The sequence below is a fragment of the Ictalurus punctatus genome, chromosome 26 (genome assembly GCF_001660625.3).
Source record: "Ictalurus punctatus breed USDA103 chromosome 26, Coco_2.0, whole genome shotgun sequence".
In the NCBI taxonomy this organism is placed as follows: Eukaryota; Metazoa; Chordata; class Actinopteri; order Siluriformes; family Ictaluridae; genus Ictalurus; species Ictalurus punctatus.
In genome coordinates, this window is record NC_030441.2 from 15,785,991 (window position 1) to 15,809,605 (window position 23,615).

General features: G+C 38.5%; 1 protein-coding gene across 1 annotated transcript in view; it reads left to right on the forward strand.

Annotated features, from left to right (window-relative positions):
• Window positions 1-14,205: 14,205 nt before the first annotated feature.
• The window catches only part of prkx (protein kinase X-linked), a 40,217-nt gene continuing 30,807 nt past the window's right edge, over window positions 14,206-23,615 (forward strand). The window contains exon 1 of the mRNA XM_017458090.3: window positions 14,206-14,836. Coding sequence (XP_017313579.1) covers window positions 14,680-14,836 — 157 coding nt within the window. The 5' untranslated portion in view covers window positions 14,206-14,679. The remainder of the gene's footprint in view (window positions 14,837-23,615) is intronic.

Genomic DNA, 23,615 nt, shown 5'->3' on the forward strand with positions numbered 1-23,615 from the left:
AAGGAAATTTTACTCAGCGCAAAAAAAACAACAACAAAGAAATGAGTTGAATCAACAATTGCTGAATAATCCGAATTGAGAATTCAACAGTACTATTGGATAAACATACGACATACATGTATATGCAGTTTATATGTATGCTGAACCCCATCCCCATCAGTTCTGAATTTGAAACACACCATATCTTATATGTTAGTCTGCCATGTTTGCCCTTTTCCACCGCTAACATGAGACCAATCTAATTTTTTAATTTTTCTGATTTTATCCAAGAATGGTGTTTGATCCTTTTGTAAGCTGCTCTCCAACACTCACACTTCCATTAACTCATTATCACATTGTAACAAAAATTCTGAATTTAAGAACCTAGAGAATGAAGTTCATTCCTCTCCTGTTGTTATCACACCCCCTACAGGTACAGGACGCAGCTTTTTAATTGACTTTAAAGGTGCAAATTCGCTCATAGACGTCTGTCTGATAAAGATGGAGCCCATGCTGTGGAGTTTTAAGGCAAAAATGGAGTTATCAGCTTGGCTTTCTGGATAATATACAGAATGAAAAGCTACGATGAAATGTTTTTGTGTCATTATCAGTCATTACAGACATTCTTACTCGTTTTTTTTTTAAAATAAATCCCTCAAGGAGCAGAACTGAGATGTCCTTGTTTCAGCCTTGAAAGTGAATTAGCATGCCGCAGACATTCTGTGTATCTTTTCCCGAGGACATTGATGTTAAGTCCATCAGCTCACGTTGCTTGAGCGCAGCTGCTTAATTAGTGCAATTACCACTAAACAAATGTTTTTATTTTCTTTTGTTTTTTTTTTTGTTTTTTTTCGAAACACCTCATGCTCTGACAGATGGTTTTTTCGATAGGGAAAGTGGCAACACAACTCTGAAAATCAGTGTAACAGATCCAGAAATGCACAGAAAAGACGAAAAAAATAAAAAAAATTAAATAAATAAAAAATTCAGCTTAAGTTTATCTCATTTACCTTGACAGAATTGTTTTAAAAATGAGTCCTATTTTTTATATAATGTCTATACAGATGTCTAACTGTCCTTAATATTTCATATATAGAACAGCTACATTTGGGTGTGAAAGTTTTTTGCATCCCCCAAAGATTTTGAACGGGGAAAAGAACATATAATACATTACACACGTGAAATGTTTAATATTTGAGCTAAACTAGTTACAAATGTCTTTCAATTTAAAATTTCATTTCATATAACTGTATTGAATTTCATACGAATGGGGTTATAAGTATGTTACAACTACTAGCACGTCCCTCTGTATAACCTTTTGACATTTGTAACTTGTCATACAAGTCAACTCTTGATAGGTTGAATTGTGGCAAATTTGTAACTGTGAGACCTTCTTGGTTCAAATATGTTATTTTTAGTGACGATGTACAGTTGTGTGCAAAGGTTTGCATCCCCTGTGGTTTCTGGGTAGCTTTTACCAATTGTAAAAACTCTCTGTTACAATTGGTCTTCAGCTAAAAGGAATTACAAAATGGAATATTCTTTTGATTTGTATGTGTTTTATAGTCATGTTAAATCTCATGGATTATCCGTGCAACAAGTTTGTTCCATCACCAGCCTGTTTTTCCCTCTCTTTCTTGAAAAATGAAAAGGAAAAAAAAAAAGAAAAAGAAAAAAAAAGTTTGTCATTTTGTCATGTTACCAAGAAACCTTAAAGTGCAAACTTTATATGCTTTATACAGGCTTTATATGATTAGCCTAATTTAAATCCTGCTCAGAGGATATACAATAAATTTGGGCTGCTAAAAAGGCAGAGTTTGGACATACAAGTTATAAGATAATAATTATATTACATTCAGAAATGGATATGCAATCGTTTAAATAGCTATTAACGTAGGGTGCGTTTAGTATTAATATCATAGCGTACACTTCTGGCTATTTTTGTTATTTGTGATAATAAAAAATAAAGAACTGTGAGATATAATACACCAAATGTTCCAATGGTGTGAATATAATCTCTGTTCTAAGTGTGTGCAAACTTATGATAAAAGTAACCAAGTCTAGTTAGATAAAAGTCTGTTGATTCACTTTTGATGCTGATATGCTGTCCTCTTCTTTCTCTGTCCTCAGTGAGGTGATTCAGGCTTCTGGAAAGTTCTCCGCTTAGCCGCACGGCCCGGAGAATTACGGAGCAGAAAGACCCCGTGTTTTAAGCTGATAAAGCTGGGAGGAACGCATTTCCCAACAGGCTCTGGGGCTTATCTAGGTGACCAGCATGGAGCAGCGGCCCATACTTCCATGCTCTGAGGAGCAGGTTCTCCCGAGCAGACGTTCGCTACAGCGTCAGTGTACGGATGTGGAATCAGTGTAGGATTTTGTATTAAAAAAAAGTCCAGTTTGACATATTCTGTACTGGTAAATAAATGAAATAAATGCATAAAGATATGCGGAAGCTTGAAATCCTTGCTTTTCAGGTAGCCTGTCTTTGTAGATACAAAAAAAAAAAAAAAAAAAAGGAAAAATACATTTGTTCACAGCTTTTTTTTTCTTTTCCTTTTTTCATATTTTATTGACAGTATGCTAAACTTGTGAAATACATGACATTTTTCAAAGAGCACGGAGATTTTTTGAATATTTTCATAGCATTTAAAATCCAAATAAAGTCCCTTCTGTTCGAGTTTTTCTAGAGACATTTACAATTTAATAAATACCAACACATCAACAGAACATGTGTAAAGTTTACCTTATAACCATTTGGAGGAATCGACTCGTCCAGTGTTGTTTCCGGGAAATTGGCTTAATCACATGACAGGAAGTGAAGTAAAAATAATTACATGTCTCCAACACTTATGTATACAGTTGTTTTCTTCCATGACGTCATTTCCAGTAAGGGAACCTAGTCAGCATCAACGCTCCCTGGTTTTTGCGAACATTCCAGTGCACTGGAAGGATTTTACAATTGAGACAACCCTCAAAAATGTCCGACTCCCTGATCAGGGACTCGCTGACTACTGAACTAGGGAACTGATCGAGACACAGGTCATGTTTGTAATTTGTTAGCAAGGAGCTAAAAACAGCAAACTGTATAGTCAGTGTTAATAGATTTAACGAGTGAATATGTTTGTATGTTGATTGATCTAAAGCGTATACTAGTATATACAGTATAATGCATTTAAATGTAAAGAAGTGCTGCTTTGTTCACTGTTCAGACTGTGAGCAGCCATGTTGATTTGATGTCGCTTGCTGAGCTCGGGGTTGAGGAGATTGTTTGAGTAGTTTTCTTGGGTTTTTCATGGTCTGAGGTCGGAAATTCCGAGTTACGGGTTTGAGTCGAATGCAGCGTATAATCTGTCAGGCGGGTTTCATATAAAATAGACTCTAACTTCAAGGCACAATGAAAACACTTGTCGACTTTGTGGTTTTTTTTATTATTGTGTAGATATGCAGAGTACCAGAGTTTATCAGAGAAGTAGCAGCTCAAAGGAGTATAAATGACGCTTCCAGAGAAATCCTATCCTTCACCATTATATTCTGTGGCACAAGTCAAACCGGGTTTTTCTCTGTTTGACAGTCTGTCTTTAACCATGCAGACTTTTGGGTTGACATTCTGTTTTGCCATTAGTGTCCATCACTCCCCTGACTGTGTGTGTGTGTGTGTGTGTGTGTGTGTGTGTGTGTGTGTGTGTGTGTGTGTGTGTGTGTGTGTGTGTGTGTGTGGTGCGAGAAAAGAGGAGCAAGAGCAGTTTAAACTGTGCATTCATAAATTTGTGTGTCTTTGTGTGCGTGTGTGTGTGTGTGTGTGTGTGTGTGCGCGCGCACATCGCTGACACACAACGTGACCCAAACGTCCCAGTGAGTGTGTCAGAGTAAAAGCAGAAGACAGGCCTGTTATCTTCATGCTTCCCAGCATTCCAGGGTAGAAAAATATTTTAACATATTCATTTTTTTTCTTTTCTTTCTTTTTTTGCAGTGTTCTGAACTGTTTTTTTGTGGGGTTTTTTTTATTTATTTTTTTTTTTTTAAAGAAAGATATCATAGATAATAGACAACATGGCTCACATCATCTCTGACATACGTGGGAAAGTAAATAACTGTATGTATTTAATGCAAATTCTGAAGTATGCAGAATGATTTTCTTAAAGAATTAGAAATTTGGATAGAGATGTTCTCACTTTAAATGTCTAAAAATCTAAACATAAATGAAATGAATTAATAAATAATTATACCACAGTGGTGCTGAATGCTTGATTCTGATTGGTCGGAAGTCTTGGATTCATTTTCTATAACAGTACGGCGCAGATGTTAGTTTGTATTAATGTATTCTTTCTGATACGTTCGTTTTCTTTATTTACATTTACATTTATTCGTTTAGCAGAAGCTTTTATCCAAAGCGACTTACAAATGAGGAAATACAAGCAAAGCGATACATCAAGCGGAGAACAATACAAGTAGTGCTACCATACAAGATCTTTTAATTGAGTTCCAGAGAAGCAAAGTGCGCAGAGTCGAGGTGTAAGAGTACAGAGTACGTTTATTTATTTATTTATTTGTTTATTTATTTTTAAAGGATAATGTGGGGTTGGCGTTTTAGGGGTTAGTTAGGTGTTCACCGAAGAGGTGGGTCTTTAACTGTTTTTTGAAGATGGTGAGAGATTCTGCGGTCCGGATTGAGGTTGGAAGTTCATTCCACCACTAAGGAACAGTTAATGTGAAGGTTCTGGAAAGGGATCTTGAGCCACGCTGAGTAGGAACTACTAAGCGTCGATCGTTAATCGATCGCAGGTTGCGTGAGGGAACGTAAGCCATCAGGAGAGAGTTGAGGTAGGAGGGTGCTCTTCCAGACAATGTCTTGTAGGGGAGCATCAAGGCCTTGAATTTGATGCAGGAGGATACAGGAAGCCAGTGGAGGGATATGAAGAGGGGTGTGACATGGGTTCTTTTGGGCTGGTTGAAGACGAGGCGTGCTGCTGCAATCATCTGAAGGGGTTTGATGGAGCTGGCTGGGAGGCCCGAGAGTAGTGAGTTGCAGTAGTCCAGTTTTAATATGACAAGAGCCTGGACTAGTAACTGTGTAGCCTGTTTGGTGAGATAGGGTCTGATTTTCTTGATGTTGTACAGGATGAACCTACAGGACCGTGCAGTTGATGAAACGTGGTCTGTGAAGGTCAAGCTGTCATCAGAAGTCACCCCAAGGTTCCTGGCTGATTGAGACGAGCTGTTCAGTGAGGTTGTGGTTGATTGAGGGGCAGGCTGGGATGACGAGAAGCTCAGATTATATTATATATAGAAATATATATTCTAATATTTCTATAGTAAACAACGTACATGATGGATGCTCCACGTAAATAAATGTAAAAACGTGTTTAATTGTTGATCTATGTTGATGTGTTCTGTAAGGAGATGTTTATTTAACATTTCTGGAAGGAGTCTTCAGTGCCAGAGCTTTATAGCAGTCTGAGGTAACACTATAATTTTAAGTTTTCTGATGCAGGAAATGCTCCTGTTTGAGTGCTTACTTTTGTCCCTCTTGACCTCTGTACTTTACCAGAGAACAGACGGCCTTTTCATGCTAATAAACTCCGAACTGGTTCTAGAGCTACTACTCAGGCTTGCTCATACAATTTACCTTCCTGTCTCCAGCCTCTTTTGATCACCGCTCCTCAAAACCTTTTGATTTACCAACCCGGCTCTGTTAGTATTCCTGACACAAGCGTGCCGATACGAACGGCTCATAAAACATGCAAAACGCCATCTGCATTGTGCTCCCTATGGGCACGAGCTCCTAATCAACAACAACCAAGAGACTCAACAGCTCACTCTTTTTGTTCTGTTGATGTGGGAAGCACTGCTACATCCAAACACGTCTGTAAAACTCTCAGTGGATAATTGGATGATGACACAACCAGCACTGGTCGGTGTGTATGTTTTGTCTGATTATACTTATTGTCGGCTTCTGCTGTGCGTCAGCTTTGGAACATAGGAATGATCAAAAATGTCTGGTTTGGTGTGACGGTGAAAAGGGGTTTTTCTCAGGCTGTCTGAGAGCAAATGATGTGTCGTTCATGAGCAACTCGACTCTCACGCGGTTTGTTTTTTGTTTTTTTCGGTGAAGGTTTGGAACCGATTCAACTCAACTTATTTTTTAAAAATAAGGACAAGATCCTGTGGTGCTCTTGCTGAAAATATATCAGTATCCATGATTCTCTAAGGCTGTAAATTACACACAGTGAAACTGTAATCAAAAAGAATCCAATGGATCTTATGAGTCATTTGATAGTGATTCAGTATAATGATTTAGAGCCAGTTCAAGTTAAGATGTACATGTATATACGTCATCTGTGTGTGACTGAGGAAGTATAATGTGTACATTATAGAGGTTTGGAGTGGTGAATGGTTATTATCTGGAGAGAAATTCTCTTTAAATCTACATTATATATATATATATATATATATATGACTCACTGAAAAGAATCGTTATTCCTATTGCTGTCTGACATATTTGTTTACTTCCTTCCTTTCAAATGAACCATGGGCCAAAAACAAGTGGAGGCTTCATTCTAGTCAAAGCCCCAGCAGTAAGCAGCTAGAGGGCGACACTAACCACTAAACAGATGGCAAGAGAGCCAGAGGACGGCCAGCACTGGGACAATCAGGCCACATTAAATGACAATTACATGCGTGGCTAACTCCATCACAAGCATCTGAAAAACTTAAACAGATGGGAACAGGATCTGAGCTGTGCTTTCAGATACTGCCAGACAAAATTTCGACGTTACAATGCATTCCCTTTCACTAAGCTTACCTGAGTAGAACATAATCCTTCAACCCATGGCTGATTTAGCACACGGATGAGCCTCTGAGCCACTACAAGTGTTTTAAAGTGAAAGCAGAACACAGAGAGACGTTCCCGAGAGACCATCACATCAAAAAACGGTGTACACATCAAGAAGAGGAAATCCCACTGACGGCTCATGAGGTGCTGCACAGAAGCGCCCCGGGAGATGTCCGAGATCTCGGTGGAGAGAACGAACAAGGACTGTGATGGATAAATGAAGAGGAATGTGGAGAGTGAAAGAAATTGATAACGTAGCTTATTCTCAAAAGTAAACTAAAATTATGGCCGTCAATGAATAAACTGCATTTGTAAGCACTTTCTGGACATGTCTATGGAATAGGAAGCCATTTTGAATTCAGTTTTTATTGAGGAAGTCTTGTCCTGAACATGCTAAAGTTAAAGCAGTGTGTTTCAGAAACATGCTGCCATACATTAATAGGGCCCTGGGAAAATGAGTCCAAACTACATAAAACCTTTGGAAAAGTTTATTTAAGGTGTGTTAACAGAATTTTGAACTGGGGAACGTAGGACCCTGGGAAGAGCGAAATGACCCCGACTAAAACTACCAATAAACAAAAACGACTAGCACTTCTACTAAGTCCAAGTTAGCTATCAAAATTAACGCTAGTTCAAACAGGGTTACACATGCTACCTTAACATAAGTTTTTGTTCAGCACAATTATGAGAAGATTCATCTTATGGTATTCAACACTTCAGCAGTCAAAAAAAAAAAATGGCGTGTTGATGTTTGTCAATGTTGTGAGTTAGCAGTTTATGCTAAGTATTTATAGTGTAATTTGAGTCGTACAGAGGCTTGTTTTAGATGTTTAACCGGCGAGGAAAATGCTAATATTCTGGATAGTTTTGTCCCATTTCTATTTTTATTCTGCCTTCTATGAAAGACTTAACAGCCAAATGCTAGCAGTTTACTTAAGCCTAATTTAGCCTATTTAGCATATGAAATTCTTCATACTGTGTTTGTAATCTACTCACAGACATGCTAAATAGAGTGCTAGTGTATATCTGATCCCCAGAGGAAGTTCAGTGTTTTCAGCATTTTAACACTTCCACACCGATTCATCTTGTACTGCTGTGCTTCTGCTGTGGCTTGACACCGCTGTTTTAGCAGGTCTCCGTAGAATTTCGAATACAGCAGCAGCTGGCCGCTGTGTCAATGCATTCTGCTCCACGAAAAGACAGTGTTCTCAAACCGCTGAGCTGTGGGCTTCAGTTACTTCTTCCCTCCTTGCGAGACTGAGAGTTCGTGACATTATTGGATTTCGAAATCATATGAGGGTTTTGAAAATGCTGGCTGTGAGAGGAAAAGACCACACAGTGTATTGGATTCATCGTGCCGGTCAGCTAAGACTGTCTGCTCTTTCTGGATGCAGTTCGGCATCTTCTTGGATATAAATATTACTCGTGACAGTTCATGATGCCATGCCGAATTGTCTGTGCTTGGCTGGATTGGTGCTCTACGCTGGGTGATACTGTTCCCAAGGATATGTCCTCGATATAGCTGGCATTGTCTATGTTATGTCTGAAGAATTGCAACTGTGTCTAACTGTTTCTGTGAAACTTCCAGAACAGGTTACTATTTCCAATTCAGACGTTACATATAACCAAAACGAACACCGGAATAGGATTGAGGAGTATTGGTCCATGCAAGCTTTCTGTTCAAGTTCTCATCTTGTCCATGATTGGCAAAGTCTTCAACATGAAATTTTTTATTCCGACTTCTACAAAGATCATAATGATGGTCCATATTAGATAGACCCTTTTCCAAACCACTTTATTAGGAACACCTATACACCTGCACATTCATTCCATTATGCAATTATCCAGTCAACCAATGTGGCAGCAACACAATGTATAAAATCAAGCAGATACAGGTCAAGAACTTCAGTTAATGTTCATAGCAAATATGTAAGCTCGGTGACTCCGTGAAACTGCTGAGCCCTGGGGATTTTCACACACTACAGTCTCTAGATTTTACACAGAATGGGGAGTCAAACAAAAAACATCCAGTGAGTCCAGTGAGCGACAGAGCCTTGTTGATGAGAGAGGACAGGAGAGAATGGTCAGACTGACAGGAAGGCTACTACATCTCAAATAACCACTCTTTACAAGCGCGGTGAGCAGAAATGCATCTCAGAACTCACAAAGTGCTCACAAATGGGCTACAACAGGAGAAGCCCACATATTTTTTCCTCATTCAATCAGCCAACAACAGGAATCTGAGGCTACAGTGGGCACAGGCTCAGCAAGACTGGAAAAACATCACCTGGGCTTCAACTGCGAGTTTGGTGTTCCTAACCGGTGAGTGTATATCCCATCAAAATTGACATGTTGGTAAAGATTCCATGATGTCCTGTAGGAAAAGAGGATGTGCACTTTTTGTTCATCAGCCGTCTGTTTTACCCCACTCACAGAAGCTCAAGTGACCTTTCCGACTTTCATTGTCTGTGTGCGTGAAGAATTGTACATGAAACTGTGTGGAAAGTTATATAACTGCCAATCAAAAGTTTTCAAACACCCTGTATTAACTTTTTTTTTTGTTCAACTTCAAGAAATGGGTCATTTAAATGCCAGAGTTCAGTCCAATTATCTGCCAAAGTAAAAATATTTGGAGGTGATTTTTACACTTGGTAATAAAGGGCGCGCTGACTTGTTGAATTTTAAACGCTGGTGAGTTACCTATGATCATTCACGGCCTTGGAAGTGGGTGTACACTTGTTACAGCCTCGCTGAGTGTCTGTCTGGGTCACACCTAAGCTCCATCTCACCCAGGAACTTTCCTTGGACAGATTTTCACAACGCAAGCAGAGAATTACTGAAACCTTCACCCCATTGTCTGCTTTGAAACTGGTGCACCAAACTGTCTGAGACAGAAACAAGCTAAATGATTTTTTTTTTTATTGTCAATTATGCTGCATTGATTACATCTGTGTAAATATATTACATTTGATGCAGACGCCATTTGCAAAACCGGATTAAGATAAACTACTCTCTGTCCTTTGGCAGATGCTTTTATTGAGAAGCTGACATTTTTAAATATGCTGTCACAATCGTGTTAACAACAGATTAACAACAATAAAAGCCTCAGCAAAGCACCAGGATATAAGTAGAGGAAATGATTATTTGATGAATAATATTTATGAATATTTGGTTAATAAAAAATACAGCAATGAGAAATGTGTATTTGGTTGATTAAATAAGACACTCTTTATGTATTATTATGACTTTATACGGCGTCGCTGTTTAATACTTGCTTCTGATTGGTCAGAAGGTGTTGATTCATTTTCTATAACAGCATTTTTTTGTGTCTGCAAAAACTCTTAGAAATCCTGTACGGACTGGCCAGTAGTTCTGTATCTGACTGTATGTATGTATGTATATATATAGAGAGAGAGTTAGATGGCTTATTATACCATTCTATACAAAGCCACTTGTGTGTGGTAATTTATGATACACTGGCCATGTTGTACAAACTGCTTATTATCCGATTATCAATAAACCCATTAGCTATCCACTTGACATTTTCCAAAATGTCCATTTTCTCAAAGGAAGTTATTTTTTTTATATATTTTACCTATCAAACACTCACCTTTGTGAAAACTACTTATTCTCACAACTGTACACGATTTTGGCCCGTCACCAAGGATCTTTTAACCAAATGTGCAGTGTTTCAAGGACAGTGGTGGTGCCTCACTGGCTGTCTGAAGAGTGTGATATCAATTGAACTGACAAACACAGAAAGCTTTAATAGAGTTATGTTCGCTAACTGTGCTGCCTAACTGTCCTGTGTCCTATATCTCCATGCCTGCTGATATAATCGGTGACGCAGAGCTTCACCAAGGATTCAGTCAGGATGTTATATTATAGCCAGGGATAGCGAGTACATCTGATACTCCTTATATATGGTTGAGAAAAGAAAAAAAGCATTTAAAATAGAAATTCTTTGCTAGGAAAAAAGACAATTTATCAAACACGGCATTGTGGAGGGTCTCTTCAGATTTAATATGCTGTAAAAATAAAATATCAACACTCATACAAACAAACTTGCATTATAATGTGTAGGTAATGGCACAAATTCTGTAGGAAATGTGTTGCTAGGCGATAACATTTAAACTAGCATGCTGCAGTCAGATACCGCAGGTTTGCTTTTGTTAGCTAGCACAGCTAGTGTTGGTCAAGTGAAAATGTGTTTGACATTTTGTGTGTAAAAAGTACGTCGCTTGGTTACGTAGCTTGTTTTCAAGGAAGCTTGTATACTTTTTCAAGTTCTGCTTCCTGTGGCTAAACCAGGACTGTTTGCAGCTAGCAATATTAGGTTAGCAGAACGTTTTCTGTTTCAGTTAATGTTACTCTATGTACTTTTTGGTTCAAAGAATGTTCAATCTGTCAGGTGTTTCTCTGTGCCATACTTTTCAAACATTTATAGCTACAATTTAGTTCTTGTTATTATGTACGTTTTACCAGCTTTAAACAGTCATTCCCTCACCAGCCTCTCTCTCTCTTTTTTTTGTTGTTGTTACTATAGAAACGATAACATATTATCATGAGCACATTAATATACACCTGTGATTCGCCTTGCAGCCGGAACACGTGTTTCATACTGTTCGAGAATTCAACAGCAATGTAGGATATCAAATGCTACAACATTCAATGCTGATGACGTTGAAGACATGTGACCGTGGTGTAGTTCGTTTACAGCACAACTTTAGCTTTTTACTTCTGGCTTAAAAATTCATAAAAGTTGTGTTCATGTGTGAAGACTATCTTGAACAAACGTTTGTCCGTTACAGAGATTTTTTTTCTGCAATAATCTGAAAGCCAATGGAAAAATACTGTTGGCTTTTTGTCGAGGAAACCACGGTGATGCTAACTTCTGGGTTGCCCTACAAAACTATATAATCTCTCCAGCACTATATAGCCAAACCTTTTCAAATGTTCTTACAGGATACCATCTATCCATCCATCCATCCATCTTCTATACCGCTTACTCCTTTTCAGGGTCACGGTGAACCTGGAGTCTATCCCAGGAAGCATCGGGCATAAGGCGGGGTACACCCTGGACAGGGTGCCAATCCAATGCACGGCACACAAACACATATACACATTCACACACCCATTCATACACTACAGACACTTTGGACATGCCAATCAGCCTACCATGCATGTCTTTGGACTGGGGGAGGAAACCGGAGTACCCAGAGGAAACCCCCGCAGCACGGAGAGAACATGCAAACTCCGCACACACAGGGTCATGGTGGGAATCCAACCCCCACCCTGGAGATGTGAGGCAAACGTGATAACCATTAAGCCACCATGCGCCCCTCTTACAGGATACTTTATTTAAAATACTGTCTGATCAGTAATACATGTATATCTTCATATTCACAGTACTGTTTGCTAGTTGTCGTGCTGGATGCTAGCTAGTTACCTATGGTCTTGTATCTTGTGGCTATTACTCTCTGACTAACACATGGAAGAAAATCATAACAGTTAACATTGAGACCAAAGTTGAAATATAGAAAGATTGGGCGATCGTTATTCTAGTTTTTGAAGGATATCTAACATTAGCGTTAGCTATCATGGACTAGAAGGTTATCATACCTTTATCTGCTGAAGCAGCACTACAAAATGTGTTTCTGTAAGCTTTTCAGTTCACTTTATAGTTTTACATTACACATTTACTTTGGAATGTTGTGTAGGGTATTATGTAGTTTTGCCCTTTTCGGGTAGCAACTTCTATATGAATCGATGTGAAATGTACATAATTGCCCCCCCCCTCGGGAAGTGAAGAGAAAATGTGCCAGTGACGGATGATTTTACTACATGCCTCATGAGAGGCATTCATTTTCCTAATATGCACTACGCGGAAAACCATTTCACAAAATGAAATGAGAAAACATGTGCAGACTGCAGAGAGAAGCAGTGCGCAGGAGACAAAGAGCAAACACATCAAGCCTGGAATTGTGACTGTGTGGAACAAAAGAGGTGGTTAGAGATTTAACGTTTCTTGCTCTGGACGCCTGCAGAAGTGAAATACGGCACACACAGGCCTATAGACGAGTGTACAGGGGTATAGAGTGTACACAGTGAAATATGAGAGACTGCTGGTGGGTCAGTAAGTCACCGAGTCAAAGAGCCTCTTCTGTGTAAGTGTGTGTGTGAGTGTGTGCGCTTGTGTGTATATCTAAGTGTGTACCAGTCTATCTAAAAAGAGTTGCCTGAGAAACCAACCAGCTGCTGTCAGTAATTTAGGACAGCTCAAGAGTTCTTGGAATGAGGCTTGTATGCACTCTTTATTTAGTCTCTCTCATTAGGTATACAGTGTCTTAACAGGTAATAAATAAATAATACCTCAGCATTTCGCCTAGTCCCCTGAGGTCTGTAAATCAAATGTCGTTGGCTGTCCCTTGGTCTAAGCAAAAGTCAAAGGGTGATCGGGCATTCGCTATACTTGCTCCTAAATTATGGGATAATCTCCCCTTCATATTCACTTGGCCACTTCACTGGAGATTTTAATGTCTTTTTTAAATAAAAACAAAAAAACAAAAAAACAATTCAGCAAAAGAGTTTGTTTAGAGTTTGTACTTCAAGCATTTCAACTGAGTATGAAGGGGGAAAAATTTTAAGAAAAGAACATTAAAAAAGACAAATAAGCACATGCATAAGAAATAAAATAAGAAATAAGAACAAGACAGTGGAAGAAAGCAAAAGCAAAAGAAATAAAAGAAGAAAACAAAGCAAGAAGTGGAAAGAATTTAAAAATAGAGAAAAAAAATAAACAGGAAAGAAATGTTATGTATATGTATACTGTGTGTGTATATTTATCTCTTACCTAATAAAAATAATATTAAATAAAATACACACAAAAAAAGAGAAAAAGCAACAAAAGTGAAGAAAGAAAGACAAGGGGGAAAAACAGAAAAAAGGAAAGGAAAATAAATAAAAGAAAAAAATAAAGATTATAAATAAATATGGGGAATAAAAGAAAGGAAAAAAGAAAGAAGAACAAGACGAGAAAGGAAAAAGCAACAACAACAGACAAGACAAGAAAATGAAGACGTTTCTAGTTTGTATCCCTCCCAAACTGACAGTTCTGGGTTCTGTCTCAAATCGCGTACTACAACACTAAATAGTATATCTAATATGAACCGTAACCGTGTTATTTCATACATACTATTAGTTGCGGTTTGGGACGTTGCCTTCAAACACATGGGTAGAAATCATAAGGGAAAGACAGACACGCCCTCATGACACAGAGCCGCCCTTAGGATAAGCCCCGCCCCCTCAAACATTCCATTGGAGCGTTCCTGACATGCGATAGCTGTGATTGGTTGTTGTGGTTGTCAATCGTTTATTTCGTTCTTTTAATTCATTGTCCGGTGGAGCATACGGGTTCATGTTTCGGTGTGGGCACTGGAGAGGGAGGAAGTGAATAATTTAAATGTCTCAAATAGCGAAAAGAGACGGAAGGATACGGCAGCGGGTATTGTCTGACACCGGGAGGGTTTTTTTTTTTTATTTATTTGTATTTGTATTTTTTAATGTTAATGCTGTCATGTCAGTTCTCAGTCGTGCCTTTGTTTACTAACGCTCGGTGCTTTATAAAGTAGAGACAGAGACGTTACGTGACATTTCCATTAACGCAGATTGTGAGGTGTGTTCGGCTAATTAACAGGCTTGTTTATTAAACGGATATCCGGTTATGGTGCTTTATCAGACATAATCTCAGTTTTTTGTACACAAAGAAGATTAACGGTGTGCGTCTTCTGGGAAGAGACCGGAATAACTCGTAAAAAAGAAAAAAAAAGCGCTGTGTGGTTCGTTTTACTAGTCGAGTGGATGGTGAGATGGCAACAACAATAACAGCACCAACAACAACAAAAGGATTGACCAGTGAAGAGACAGACACGACAAACAGCGCCACATTATCTACAATGGCAGCATCTTTAGCTTTAAACAACAGGGTTTACTCTCTGGACGACTTCGATACCGTGGCCACCGTCGGTGAGTTACTTTTTGTCCTGTTTTACACTGAAGTCACAGCTGGAAATTTTGTAGTACTTCCACTGGATAATAGAAACGCTGTGTAGTGAGTGTCCTCCCTACAGCGACACTGAATTCGCCATTCTGATTGGTCAGCAGCTCTGACAGTAGTTCCGGCTGTAATTCAAATTTATATTAATGCGCTTGTTCCATAGTAACCGTTCATTCACTCGGACTTGTATGGCGGATGCGCGAAATAATCTAGCACTGATAATAAACTGCGTCCCAATTCGCCTGCTTATACTATGTGCTAAAAGTATGTACTTTTGTAAATGGTAAATGGTCAGCACTTACATAACGCTTTTCTTTCCCCAAAGTTTCATTCACACACACACACACACACACACACACACACACACACACACACACTCGCACACCAATGGTAGCAGAGCTGCCATGCTAGGCGCTAGCTTGCCATCAGGAAGAACTTGGGGTTCAGCGTCTTGCCCACGGACACTTCGGTATGTGGAGTCATGTGGGCCGGGAATCGAACCGCCGACCCTACGATTAGTGGACGACCCGCTATACCACCTGATCCACAGCCGCCCAAGGCTGCCCCAGCTTCCATGTAACGGAAGAGAACGTTGTTGCCCGGAAGAGAACGCTGTCGCATGTATGCATTTCAGCCTTTCTTCTTCCAGTATTCCTGATATAATTTACACTATATAATTTAATCCATCATTCCCTTGACTTATTTTTCCACATTTCATTTGCGCCTCTTTTCAAAGGCGTCCTTGATTTCAGCGAACCGTTACGAAACTCCTCCTTTTCCTTTCGCGCAAGGAGTTGTGGGAAATATTAGCTGAAAAAGTGTCCACCGGTCCATACTTTGAAAATCTACCGAAAGTCGTAGACTATCCGAGTACCTTTTTGGATACTTATTTCAACATACTACGATTTGGGACACAATACGCCACTTTTTCCACTGCACGGTACGACTCGGCTCGGCTCGCTTTCATTTTCTGAGCTTGAGTTTCCACTGCGGTTTAGTGTCGCCTCAACGTGGGTGCCATCTTCCACTCGCCCTCACGCAGGAATAACGTTGTATTATGGAAGTCCTGTACGAATACACGGTCAGGCCGTATTCCGAACGCCTTTCCTGTTCACTGAACACGGAGCCTATTAAGGATGGAAAATAACGGCGTTCTAGAACCTCCGTTGTGCTCGATATGAGTAAGTTAGATTTAGCCACTACAGGAGAGACTTCCATAAACGTCTGTTTGGAAATCGGTAACAAGCGAGATGTAAAAATCTAAGCCAGAAACCTTTGTTGTAATTTTATCTGTAATGAGAGAAACGATACATAATTTTCTCATAATAAACCTAGAACCCAGAACCGTTCTGCACAGAGGCATTTATTTAACATTTTATGAAGGAGTCTCCAGTGTCAGCGCTTTCAGTCAGTAATTCTTCCATTATGGAAAGTCTCCAGGGCAGAGATCCTTGCATTTTGTCATTTCTTGATAACATCACATGCTGCCTGTTTTGTCATATTACTTTAAAGAAAAAGAGAAAATGAAAGAAATGACCATTTATAAGTCATGCCATTAGTGCTAATAGGACAATGGTTTGCTTCTCAGACTGTCCGCAACATTAAATATAAACCGATGGACGGTTACAAAGTGTGACATGATGTTGTTTTTGTTTAATAAATTATAAAGATGTAATCATTAACACATTGCCGAGGAATAAAACACTTCAGGACATACTGTTTTAGATAAAATGATCAACTTCAGCATGGTAACTTTTTAACTTTGCTTCGTGTAGGGTTGAATCACACACACCCTTCTTCCTTCTTCCTCATCTTCTTCCTCCTCTTGTCTTCCACGTTTGCCATTCTTAAAGCACACCTATTATGGTTTTTGAAACATGCCTACTTTTGTTTTAGACGTCTCATACAATAGATTTACATGCACCCACGGTCAAAAAACACTTTAATGTGCTCATAATTAAGCTGCAGCGTTACCCCCCCCCCCCCCCCACCCCAGTGTCACAAACGACTCATTAAATGATCCGTTCTAAAGGATTCATTCTAAACTCCTCCTTTCAGAGAGCATACTCTGCTTTGATTGGTCAGATGTCCCAGTCTGTTGTGATTGGTTTAACGCTGTCGGCGTGTGTCGAAAAGGAAACGCCCACTACCATAACGAGTTTCAGCGCCGTCTGTCAGCGAGCAGCTGATGGAGACCAGAGGCGGGGCTTATTGTTACGAACCTACGTAGGTTAGTACAGGAAGTAAAGTCTGGAATCACTAACGACTCGATTCTTCTGTTCAGAATCGGTTCCTTCTTTTGCGTGTCAATATCTCTGTTTGTCTTGCGCTTTGATTTTTTAAAACTTTTTACGTTCACAAATAGCTACGTATATAACACACTACATTAAAGGTAATATCTGAAAAAGCATAATAGTTGCGCTTTAACCTGAGGCTTATTCGAAATGTGTCAAAAAATCACCTACTGTTATAGTTTTTGTGTACAGTCTTCTGGATTTTCTAGATTAGAGATTTGAACAAAGACAGTTACAGAATTCACATTTAAATCGAAATGATCTTAAAATGAATAAATCATCTACCCATTAAACAAATAAATAATCATGCGAAAATAGAAAACAACCCCATTGTGATGCAGCTCACGACCACAATCCCGACGAAGGCAAGAAAGTTTTATGAAAGACCGAGCTTGGCAGTGTGTTTAACATCACCGTGCATGAAATGTCTAAACATTTTACAGTTCGACCCGGAAAGCTGACAGACTGGGATGTTTTGCCTCTGACATGCCATCTAATAATGATCCTTTGTAAATATTCTGGTTGTACAAGTATATGTGTGAACAATGCAGCTTGTGCTGATGTCAGTTTTGGGTCGTTTGCCCAAAAATATTTGGGAACTCCTGCATTAAATCTTTAGTACCGACGATGCGCAAGCAACATGACTGTATAATCCAGTCAGAACAGTCACAGCCCTTTCGCTAAATCTCCTGAATCTGGTCAAATGAGATGTAGTTGACTAAAACTGGCACCTGGGATCGTAAATATCTGAATGAATGAATGTGAAATTTCACCTTCGGATAAGTAAATATTCTGAAAGTACGGACCGTATTTGTCCAGTGATGTTTGTTCAGGCAGTGCAAATTTTAGTTTTAATAATTAGTTAAAAAAAAAAAAAAAACACTTGTTGATGAACTTATTCTTGTATGTCTTATTGAGATGCACTGTTGTAACAGGGACTTGGAGGTGAGAACTTCAGCCTATTTTTAGATGGTTAGTGTTGCGAGGAGTTTTTCAGAGCCGTCTCAGTAACCGTGTGCCTGGGCTATGACATTTCCTCTTTCTGAGGAGACTTCCTCGACATATTCACAGCTCTGACACCTTTTAATTCGTTTCGTTTGGCACATTCATCTTCCCCTGACAAAAGTGTTAGGAAATGATATTTAAGTGTGTGCTTGCGCAAGTCTGTTTGAGCACGAGTGAAAAACGGAGAGCTAGTACTGTTTTAAAGGCGCGTTAGATGAGGCGAGTGAAGATGGGAGCTCTAGTGGTTAGTTGGGTGAAGTGCAATGGAACAATGGAACGGTCTCCCATTCTCGACAATTTACACAAAGTCGGGCTTTCAGAATCTGTGATGGCCAGCCGAGTTTGAATAAATGGGTGTTTGCATTTTAGCCTGACCTGTGGTTAAAAATAAAAGAATTCACAGGAAGGCAACATCTTTTTTTTTTTGTTTCAGTTTTTTTTTTTTTTTTTTTTTTTTAGGGGGGGGGTTAAACATTAATGATTTTAGATTTATTTTTATTTACACGCAGTTTGTTTGCTACGGATATTTACCTCAGATTTTGTAGTCACCCTGGGATCCATACTTGAAGAAATAACGACCCAGCTAACCACATTTCGGACCAGACAAAGCAAAACCAACAAAATAACGCTGTGAGGAAATCTCTGGAGCTAGCTTATTGCTAAACCTCCCGAGTACTGACCAATGAAGAATCTGTTTTCATACATCAAGGTTTCCATCCATACATTTTCTACACCGCTTATCCTACAGGCTCGCTGGGAACCTGGAGCCTATCCCAGGGAGCATCGGGCACAAGGTGCCAATCCATCGCAGGGCACAATCACATATACACATTCACACACCCATTCATTCACTACGGACACTTTGGACATGCCAGTCAGCCTACCATTGGATATTTGGACTTGGGGAGGAAACTGGAATACCTGGAGGAAACCCTCGCAGCATGTGAAGAACATGCAAAGTCTGCACACACGGGGCAGCGGTGGGAATCGCACCTCCAAACCTTGGAGGTGTGAGGAGAACATGCTAACCACTAAACCACCGTGCGCCCACATTGAGGTTTATCTGCCCAAAATATTTAGGAAACTAGAGACTAAAAGTAAAACATGTCAACTTAAACGCGCAAATGTGGATTTTTTAATTAATTTATTTTTTAGCCTCGTATATGAAAGTATTATGAAAATGTGAGTAGCACTGAAACGGTGATTCAGATACAAAGAGACAAAACAGAAAAATGGTGACGCACGGTTTAGTCAGCTTATTTTTAGACACGTCACCCTGTGTCTGTGTGGTAGTGCTTGTGGTACTCCTTGTGGCCTTTTTGGTCATTGGTGTGTGAATTTGAAAGGACAACTCCTCCTCTAGGGCCTGAGGGATGAGAAGTAGGTCATGTTAGGACACACACACAAACACACACGCACGCATTACCTCAGAGTTTCATACTTACAAGTGCTAACATGTCGTCTTTTACCAGAAGACATATTTGATGAATCGGTGTAACGTCCTAACACGGTCATTAATGAAACCCTTTATGCCGTTTATTATGTTTCTATTAACCTTAACCTTTATTTGGCTAGAGATGGTGTTTTGCTGCCCCAAAACATTACGGTGGTTCAACTAGAGGTCTCGTGCTAAGGACTGTCACGGCATCACCTTCAAGCGCACTTGGGGATTAAACTGCTTGAAAGCCAAGTTACAACACTATAAACATTCAGTCAGAGTTAAGAGGATGTGAAGCGGTGTTTGGGGCGTGTCTATAAAAATGACTGATAAGAGGCCAATCCAAATACAAACAAACATTCTGAGCCGGAAGGCAGGTTTCCAACCAGATACAAGTAATACACTTGTTCTGAGACAATGACTTAAACTATTATTATTATTATTATTATTATTATTATTATTATTATTATTATTATTATTATTATTATTGAATCATTGCTACCTAATTTTTTCACATTATTTATACTATTAAGGAATGAAAGATTTTGACTATTGCACCTTTTTAAGTTTCCTCCACAGAAAAGTCTTCAGGACAAAGGCCTTTTTGATTTCTCTGTAACATGTCAAGCTGCAAATTTTTTTTAGTCATATATAAGCAACTGTTTGTAGCTGCTATAGCATAAATGATTGTTTCTTGGATGTTCCACAACATTCAATTTAATTATAAATGGATACATCGCATATTGCTGTGGTTATAAGGGGGCGGGGGGGGACTCTTTGGGACAAAACCCATCAATGCCAGGGTGGTAACAGTAACTCCATTTTGCGTCGAGTGGCATCACTCCAAACCATGGTGGATTATTTTCCAATGACGGCACACTCTGTTGTTTTATTCCTTATATATGTAGACAAAACCATCTCTAAAAGTGTTTGTTACTAATCAAGTCAACATTCGCTAAAATGGTCAATATGATGGTTTTCATCATTTTCAAACTTTCATTTCTCTTTTTGTCTTTTATGCCACTAAACACTAAAATCCCCCAAACCTAGCACCTACAACTGGAGATATATATATATATATATATATATATATATATATATATATATATATATATATATATATATATATATATATATATATATATATATATATATATATATATATATATATATATATATATATATATATAAGACCGTGTAAGTCGAGACATTGCAATTTGGAGATGTTTTTAACTGACAGTTCTGGGATTATAAGATGTTAAGCTATGAAACATAAGATGTAATAAGTGAAAGCAGACCTCCTTTATTTATATATATATATATATATATATATATATATGTGTATATATATATATATATAAACATCTTGCATATATTCAACAGCATTTAAATGACATATTTATAAGCAGATTTTTGTCATCAGGGTCTCAACGTGTTAATTCATCACCTTTCGAATTCTTAGTAAAAATGAATGATCATTCCGGCACTTGGCTGTATGGTGGTTATGGTTTTTAACCCTTAAAAGCCTGTAATGTTGCCCACATCATGTTTTAGATATTGATTTACTAATTTAAAAATGATTATTTTAGAATATTCTTGTATACATCGGTGTTGTAAGTATGCCTTTCTACACATTCGGTTTTCCTTCCCTGCTGTTATTTCCTGTGAGATTCGACATGCTGCCGTCGCTACCCACGATTCCTTGCGGACCGAGTATGTGCATATATCTCAGTGGTAAAGTGCTTACATGCAAGAAATTTCCATATTTCAGGGGTGAGAATCAGAATATCGTCTTAATTCGAGTCGGATTGCGGCGTTTACGTGACTCTATATTAATTCGCATGTTGCCAAATTCCGGTTAATAACGGAATATTGATGTGCTAGTAAATGAAGTCCGTGTTAAAGATCATGTGCTAGTCATCGGAAGGTTGCGAGTTCAAATGCCCATGACCGCGTGAGAGCCGAGCCCTCGAACAACATCTGATCTGTTCGTTCATATGCTTGGATTTTATTCTGCCTTGTTTCTAAGACACGCTGAATAAAACTGCCGAGTAATTAAATGTTAATGAATGTGTGTAGGGAATTCCACTATTTGGGGGGGGTTTTAAAGGCTGTAACTCTGCCCACTTGGGAAGGAGACCTCCAGCTGAACCGAAGCAGAATGACAAGCATACAGCATTAGGCCTAGCATAAAAAATCCAATTTGCTGACTCTGTGCTCGGATGCCACGGATTTACGGCCTGTGACAAATCAGTTACACTCTCATCTTGACGCCCTTATTACAGATTTTAACATTATAGTGATTAAGAAAGGGCTCGTTTTCATGAATCAGCGGCATCTACAGCCCTCCCGTGTTTTGTCTCGACATGAATCTCAGCAGGCGGAAAAGCGATGCGTCACGCTTTTGTGATTTAGAGCTTCGGAAAGCTGAGGTAACTTTCTCCAGGATGTCCGGAAGCTTTTCTGCATCACTGCATAAATATGGAAATGGACGTTCGACTGGAACTGGTTGGTACTGGGAACGTCTGCTACGTATAAACACATGGAATACACAGTTGATGAAGGAGATTCTTTGGGGTAAAAAAAAAAAAAGAAAAAGGCAGGAACAGTCTGTCAGACGGTTTAGGGCGGTTACTGCGGTATTAATGGGTGTGTTTTGTTTTGAGAATGGCCCGTGTTTCTTGGAATTGGCCAGACCAACCAGGAAAGTATTCTGCGGTTCAGTCACATTTGCATACACCTTTCTGAGAGTGTTTTTTTTCTGGCAGTTTGGTGTTTGTGTATCATTTATTAAGTGGAAAATCATGTCCACCCATAAGAATAAATTACAGTGACTGCTCCATTGAAGTAACGGCACGTCTGTGATTCAGCATAATGAACCTTTTTATTGAATTAGAGTTGCCTGAAGTCATGTTTTAACATTTATAACGTTATAAAATGGGATTCGTCTTTTATCATATACAGTAGCTAGGGGACAGAAAAATTGGCATCTCCCATGATATTTTTTAATGGAAAAGTGATCTTTTTTTATTAGAGAACATTTTTTATGAACGTTGAATGCTGTTTCACATGTTGTGACTCAACCCAGAGAAGCTAAGTTAGCGCTCACACAGATGAAGAAAATCAATCGAAATGCATCGTGTCCGATTTTAAGAAATGTAGGCTGTAATGTTAGAAAAATAACATTCCTGCAACATTCTGAAAACCTGTGCAGTAGATATGATGATTTGACACAGCGTTGATGGTTTACAACATGCAGTAGCGTTGTCTGTGAAGATTCGGTTAGCAGTCCGTGCTAAGTACAAGTACTGTGTAATTTGAGTCTTTCCTTAGTCATTTTTTTCCACACATTTGAGAGAAATGCTTATATTCCCGATGTATTTGTTTGTTTGGTTTTTAACTGACATTTCTCCCTTTTCATTGTCTGTATATAAGACAAATTCTTGCTAATTCTTGCTAATTCTTGCAAATCACCTCAGAAATTAGCTGGGCTATGCTTAGCTTTCATATTTTTTAGTTGCCTAGCAACAATGTCGTCAGAGCTGATTACTTGGAGAGCAAGCCTATCAATCTTGTTAGTCCTTTAAAATAAAGTAATTCAAATGTGTGTGTGTAATATTTTTTTATTATATATATATATATATATATATATATATATATATATATATATATATATATATATATATATATATATATATATATATATATATATATAATATAATATAAAAATTTATGTATATAAAATATAATAAATATATATTTTATATATGTGTGTGTGTGTGTGTATATATAAAATATATTATAAAATTATATATATAAAAATAATGTATATTTTTTTATATAATAAAATAAAACAGTTTTTCTGGTCCTTTAGGAATTAGCCTACATATGCGCCGTTTGTATTGTGAAATCGTTTGCCATATCCTCGGCCCCTGAGGAAGTTAAATACGCTGTATTGTGTAAGAAATGGTCAGCATGCGCATTAAGCAAAACTCTTACATTCAGTCACAT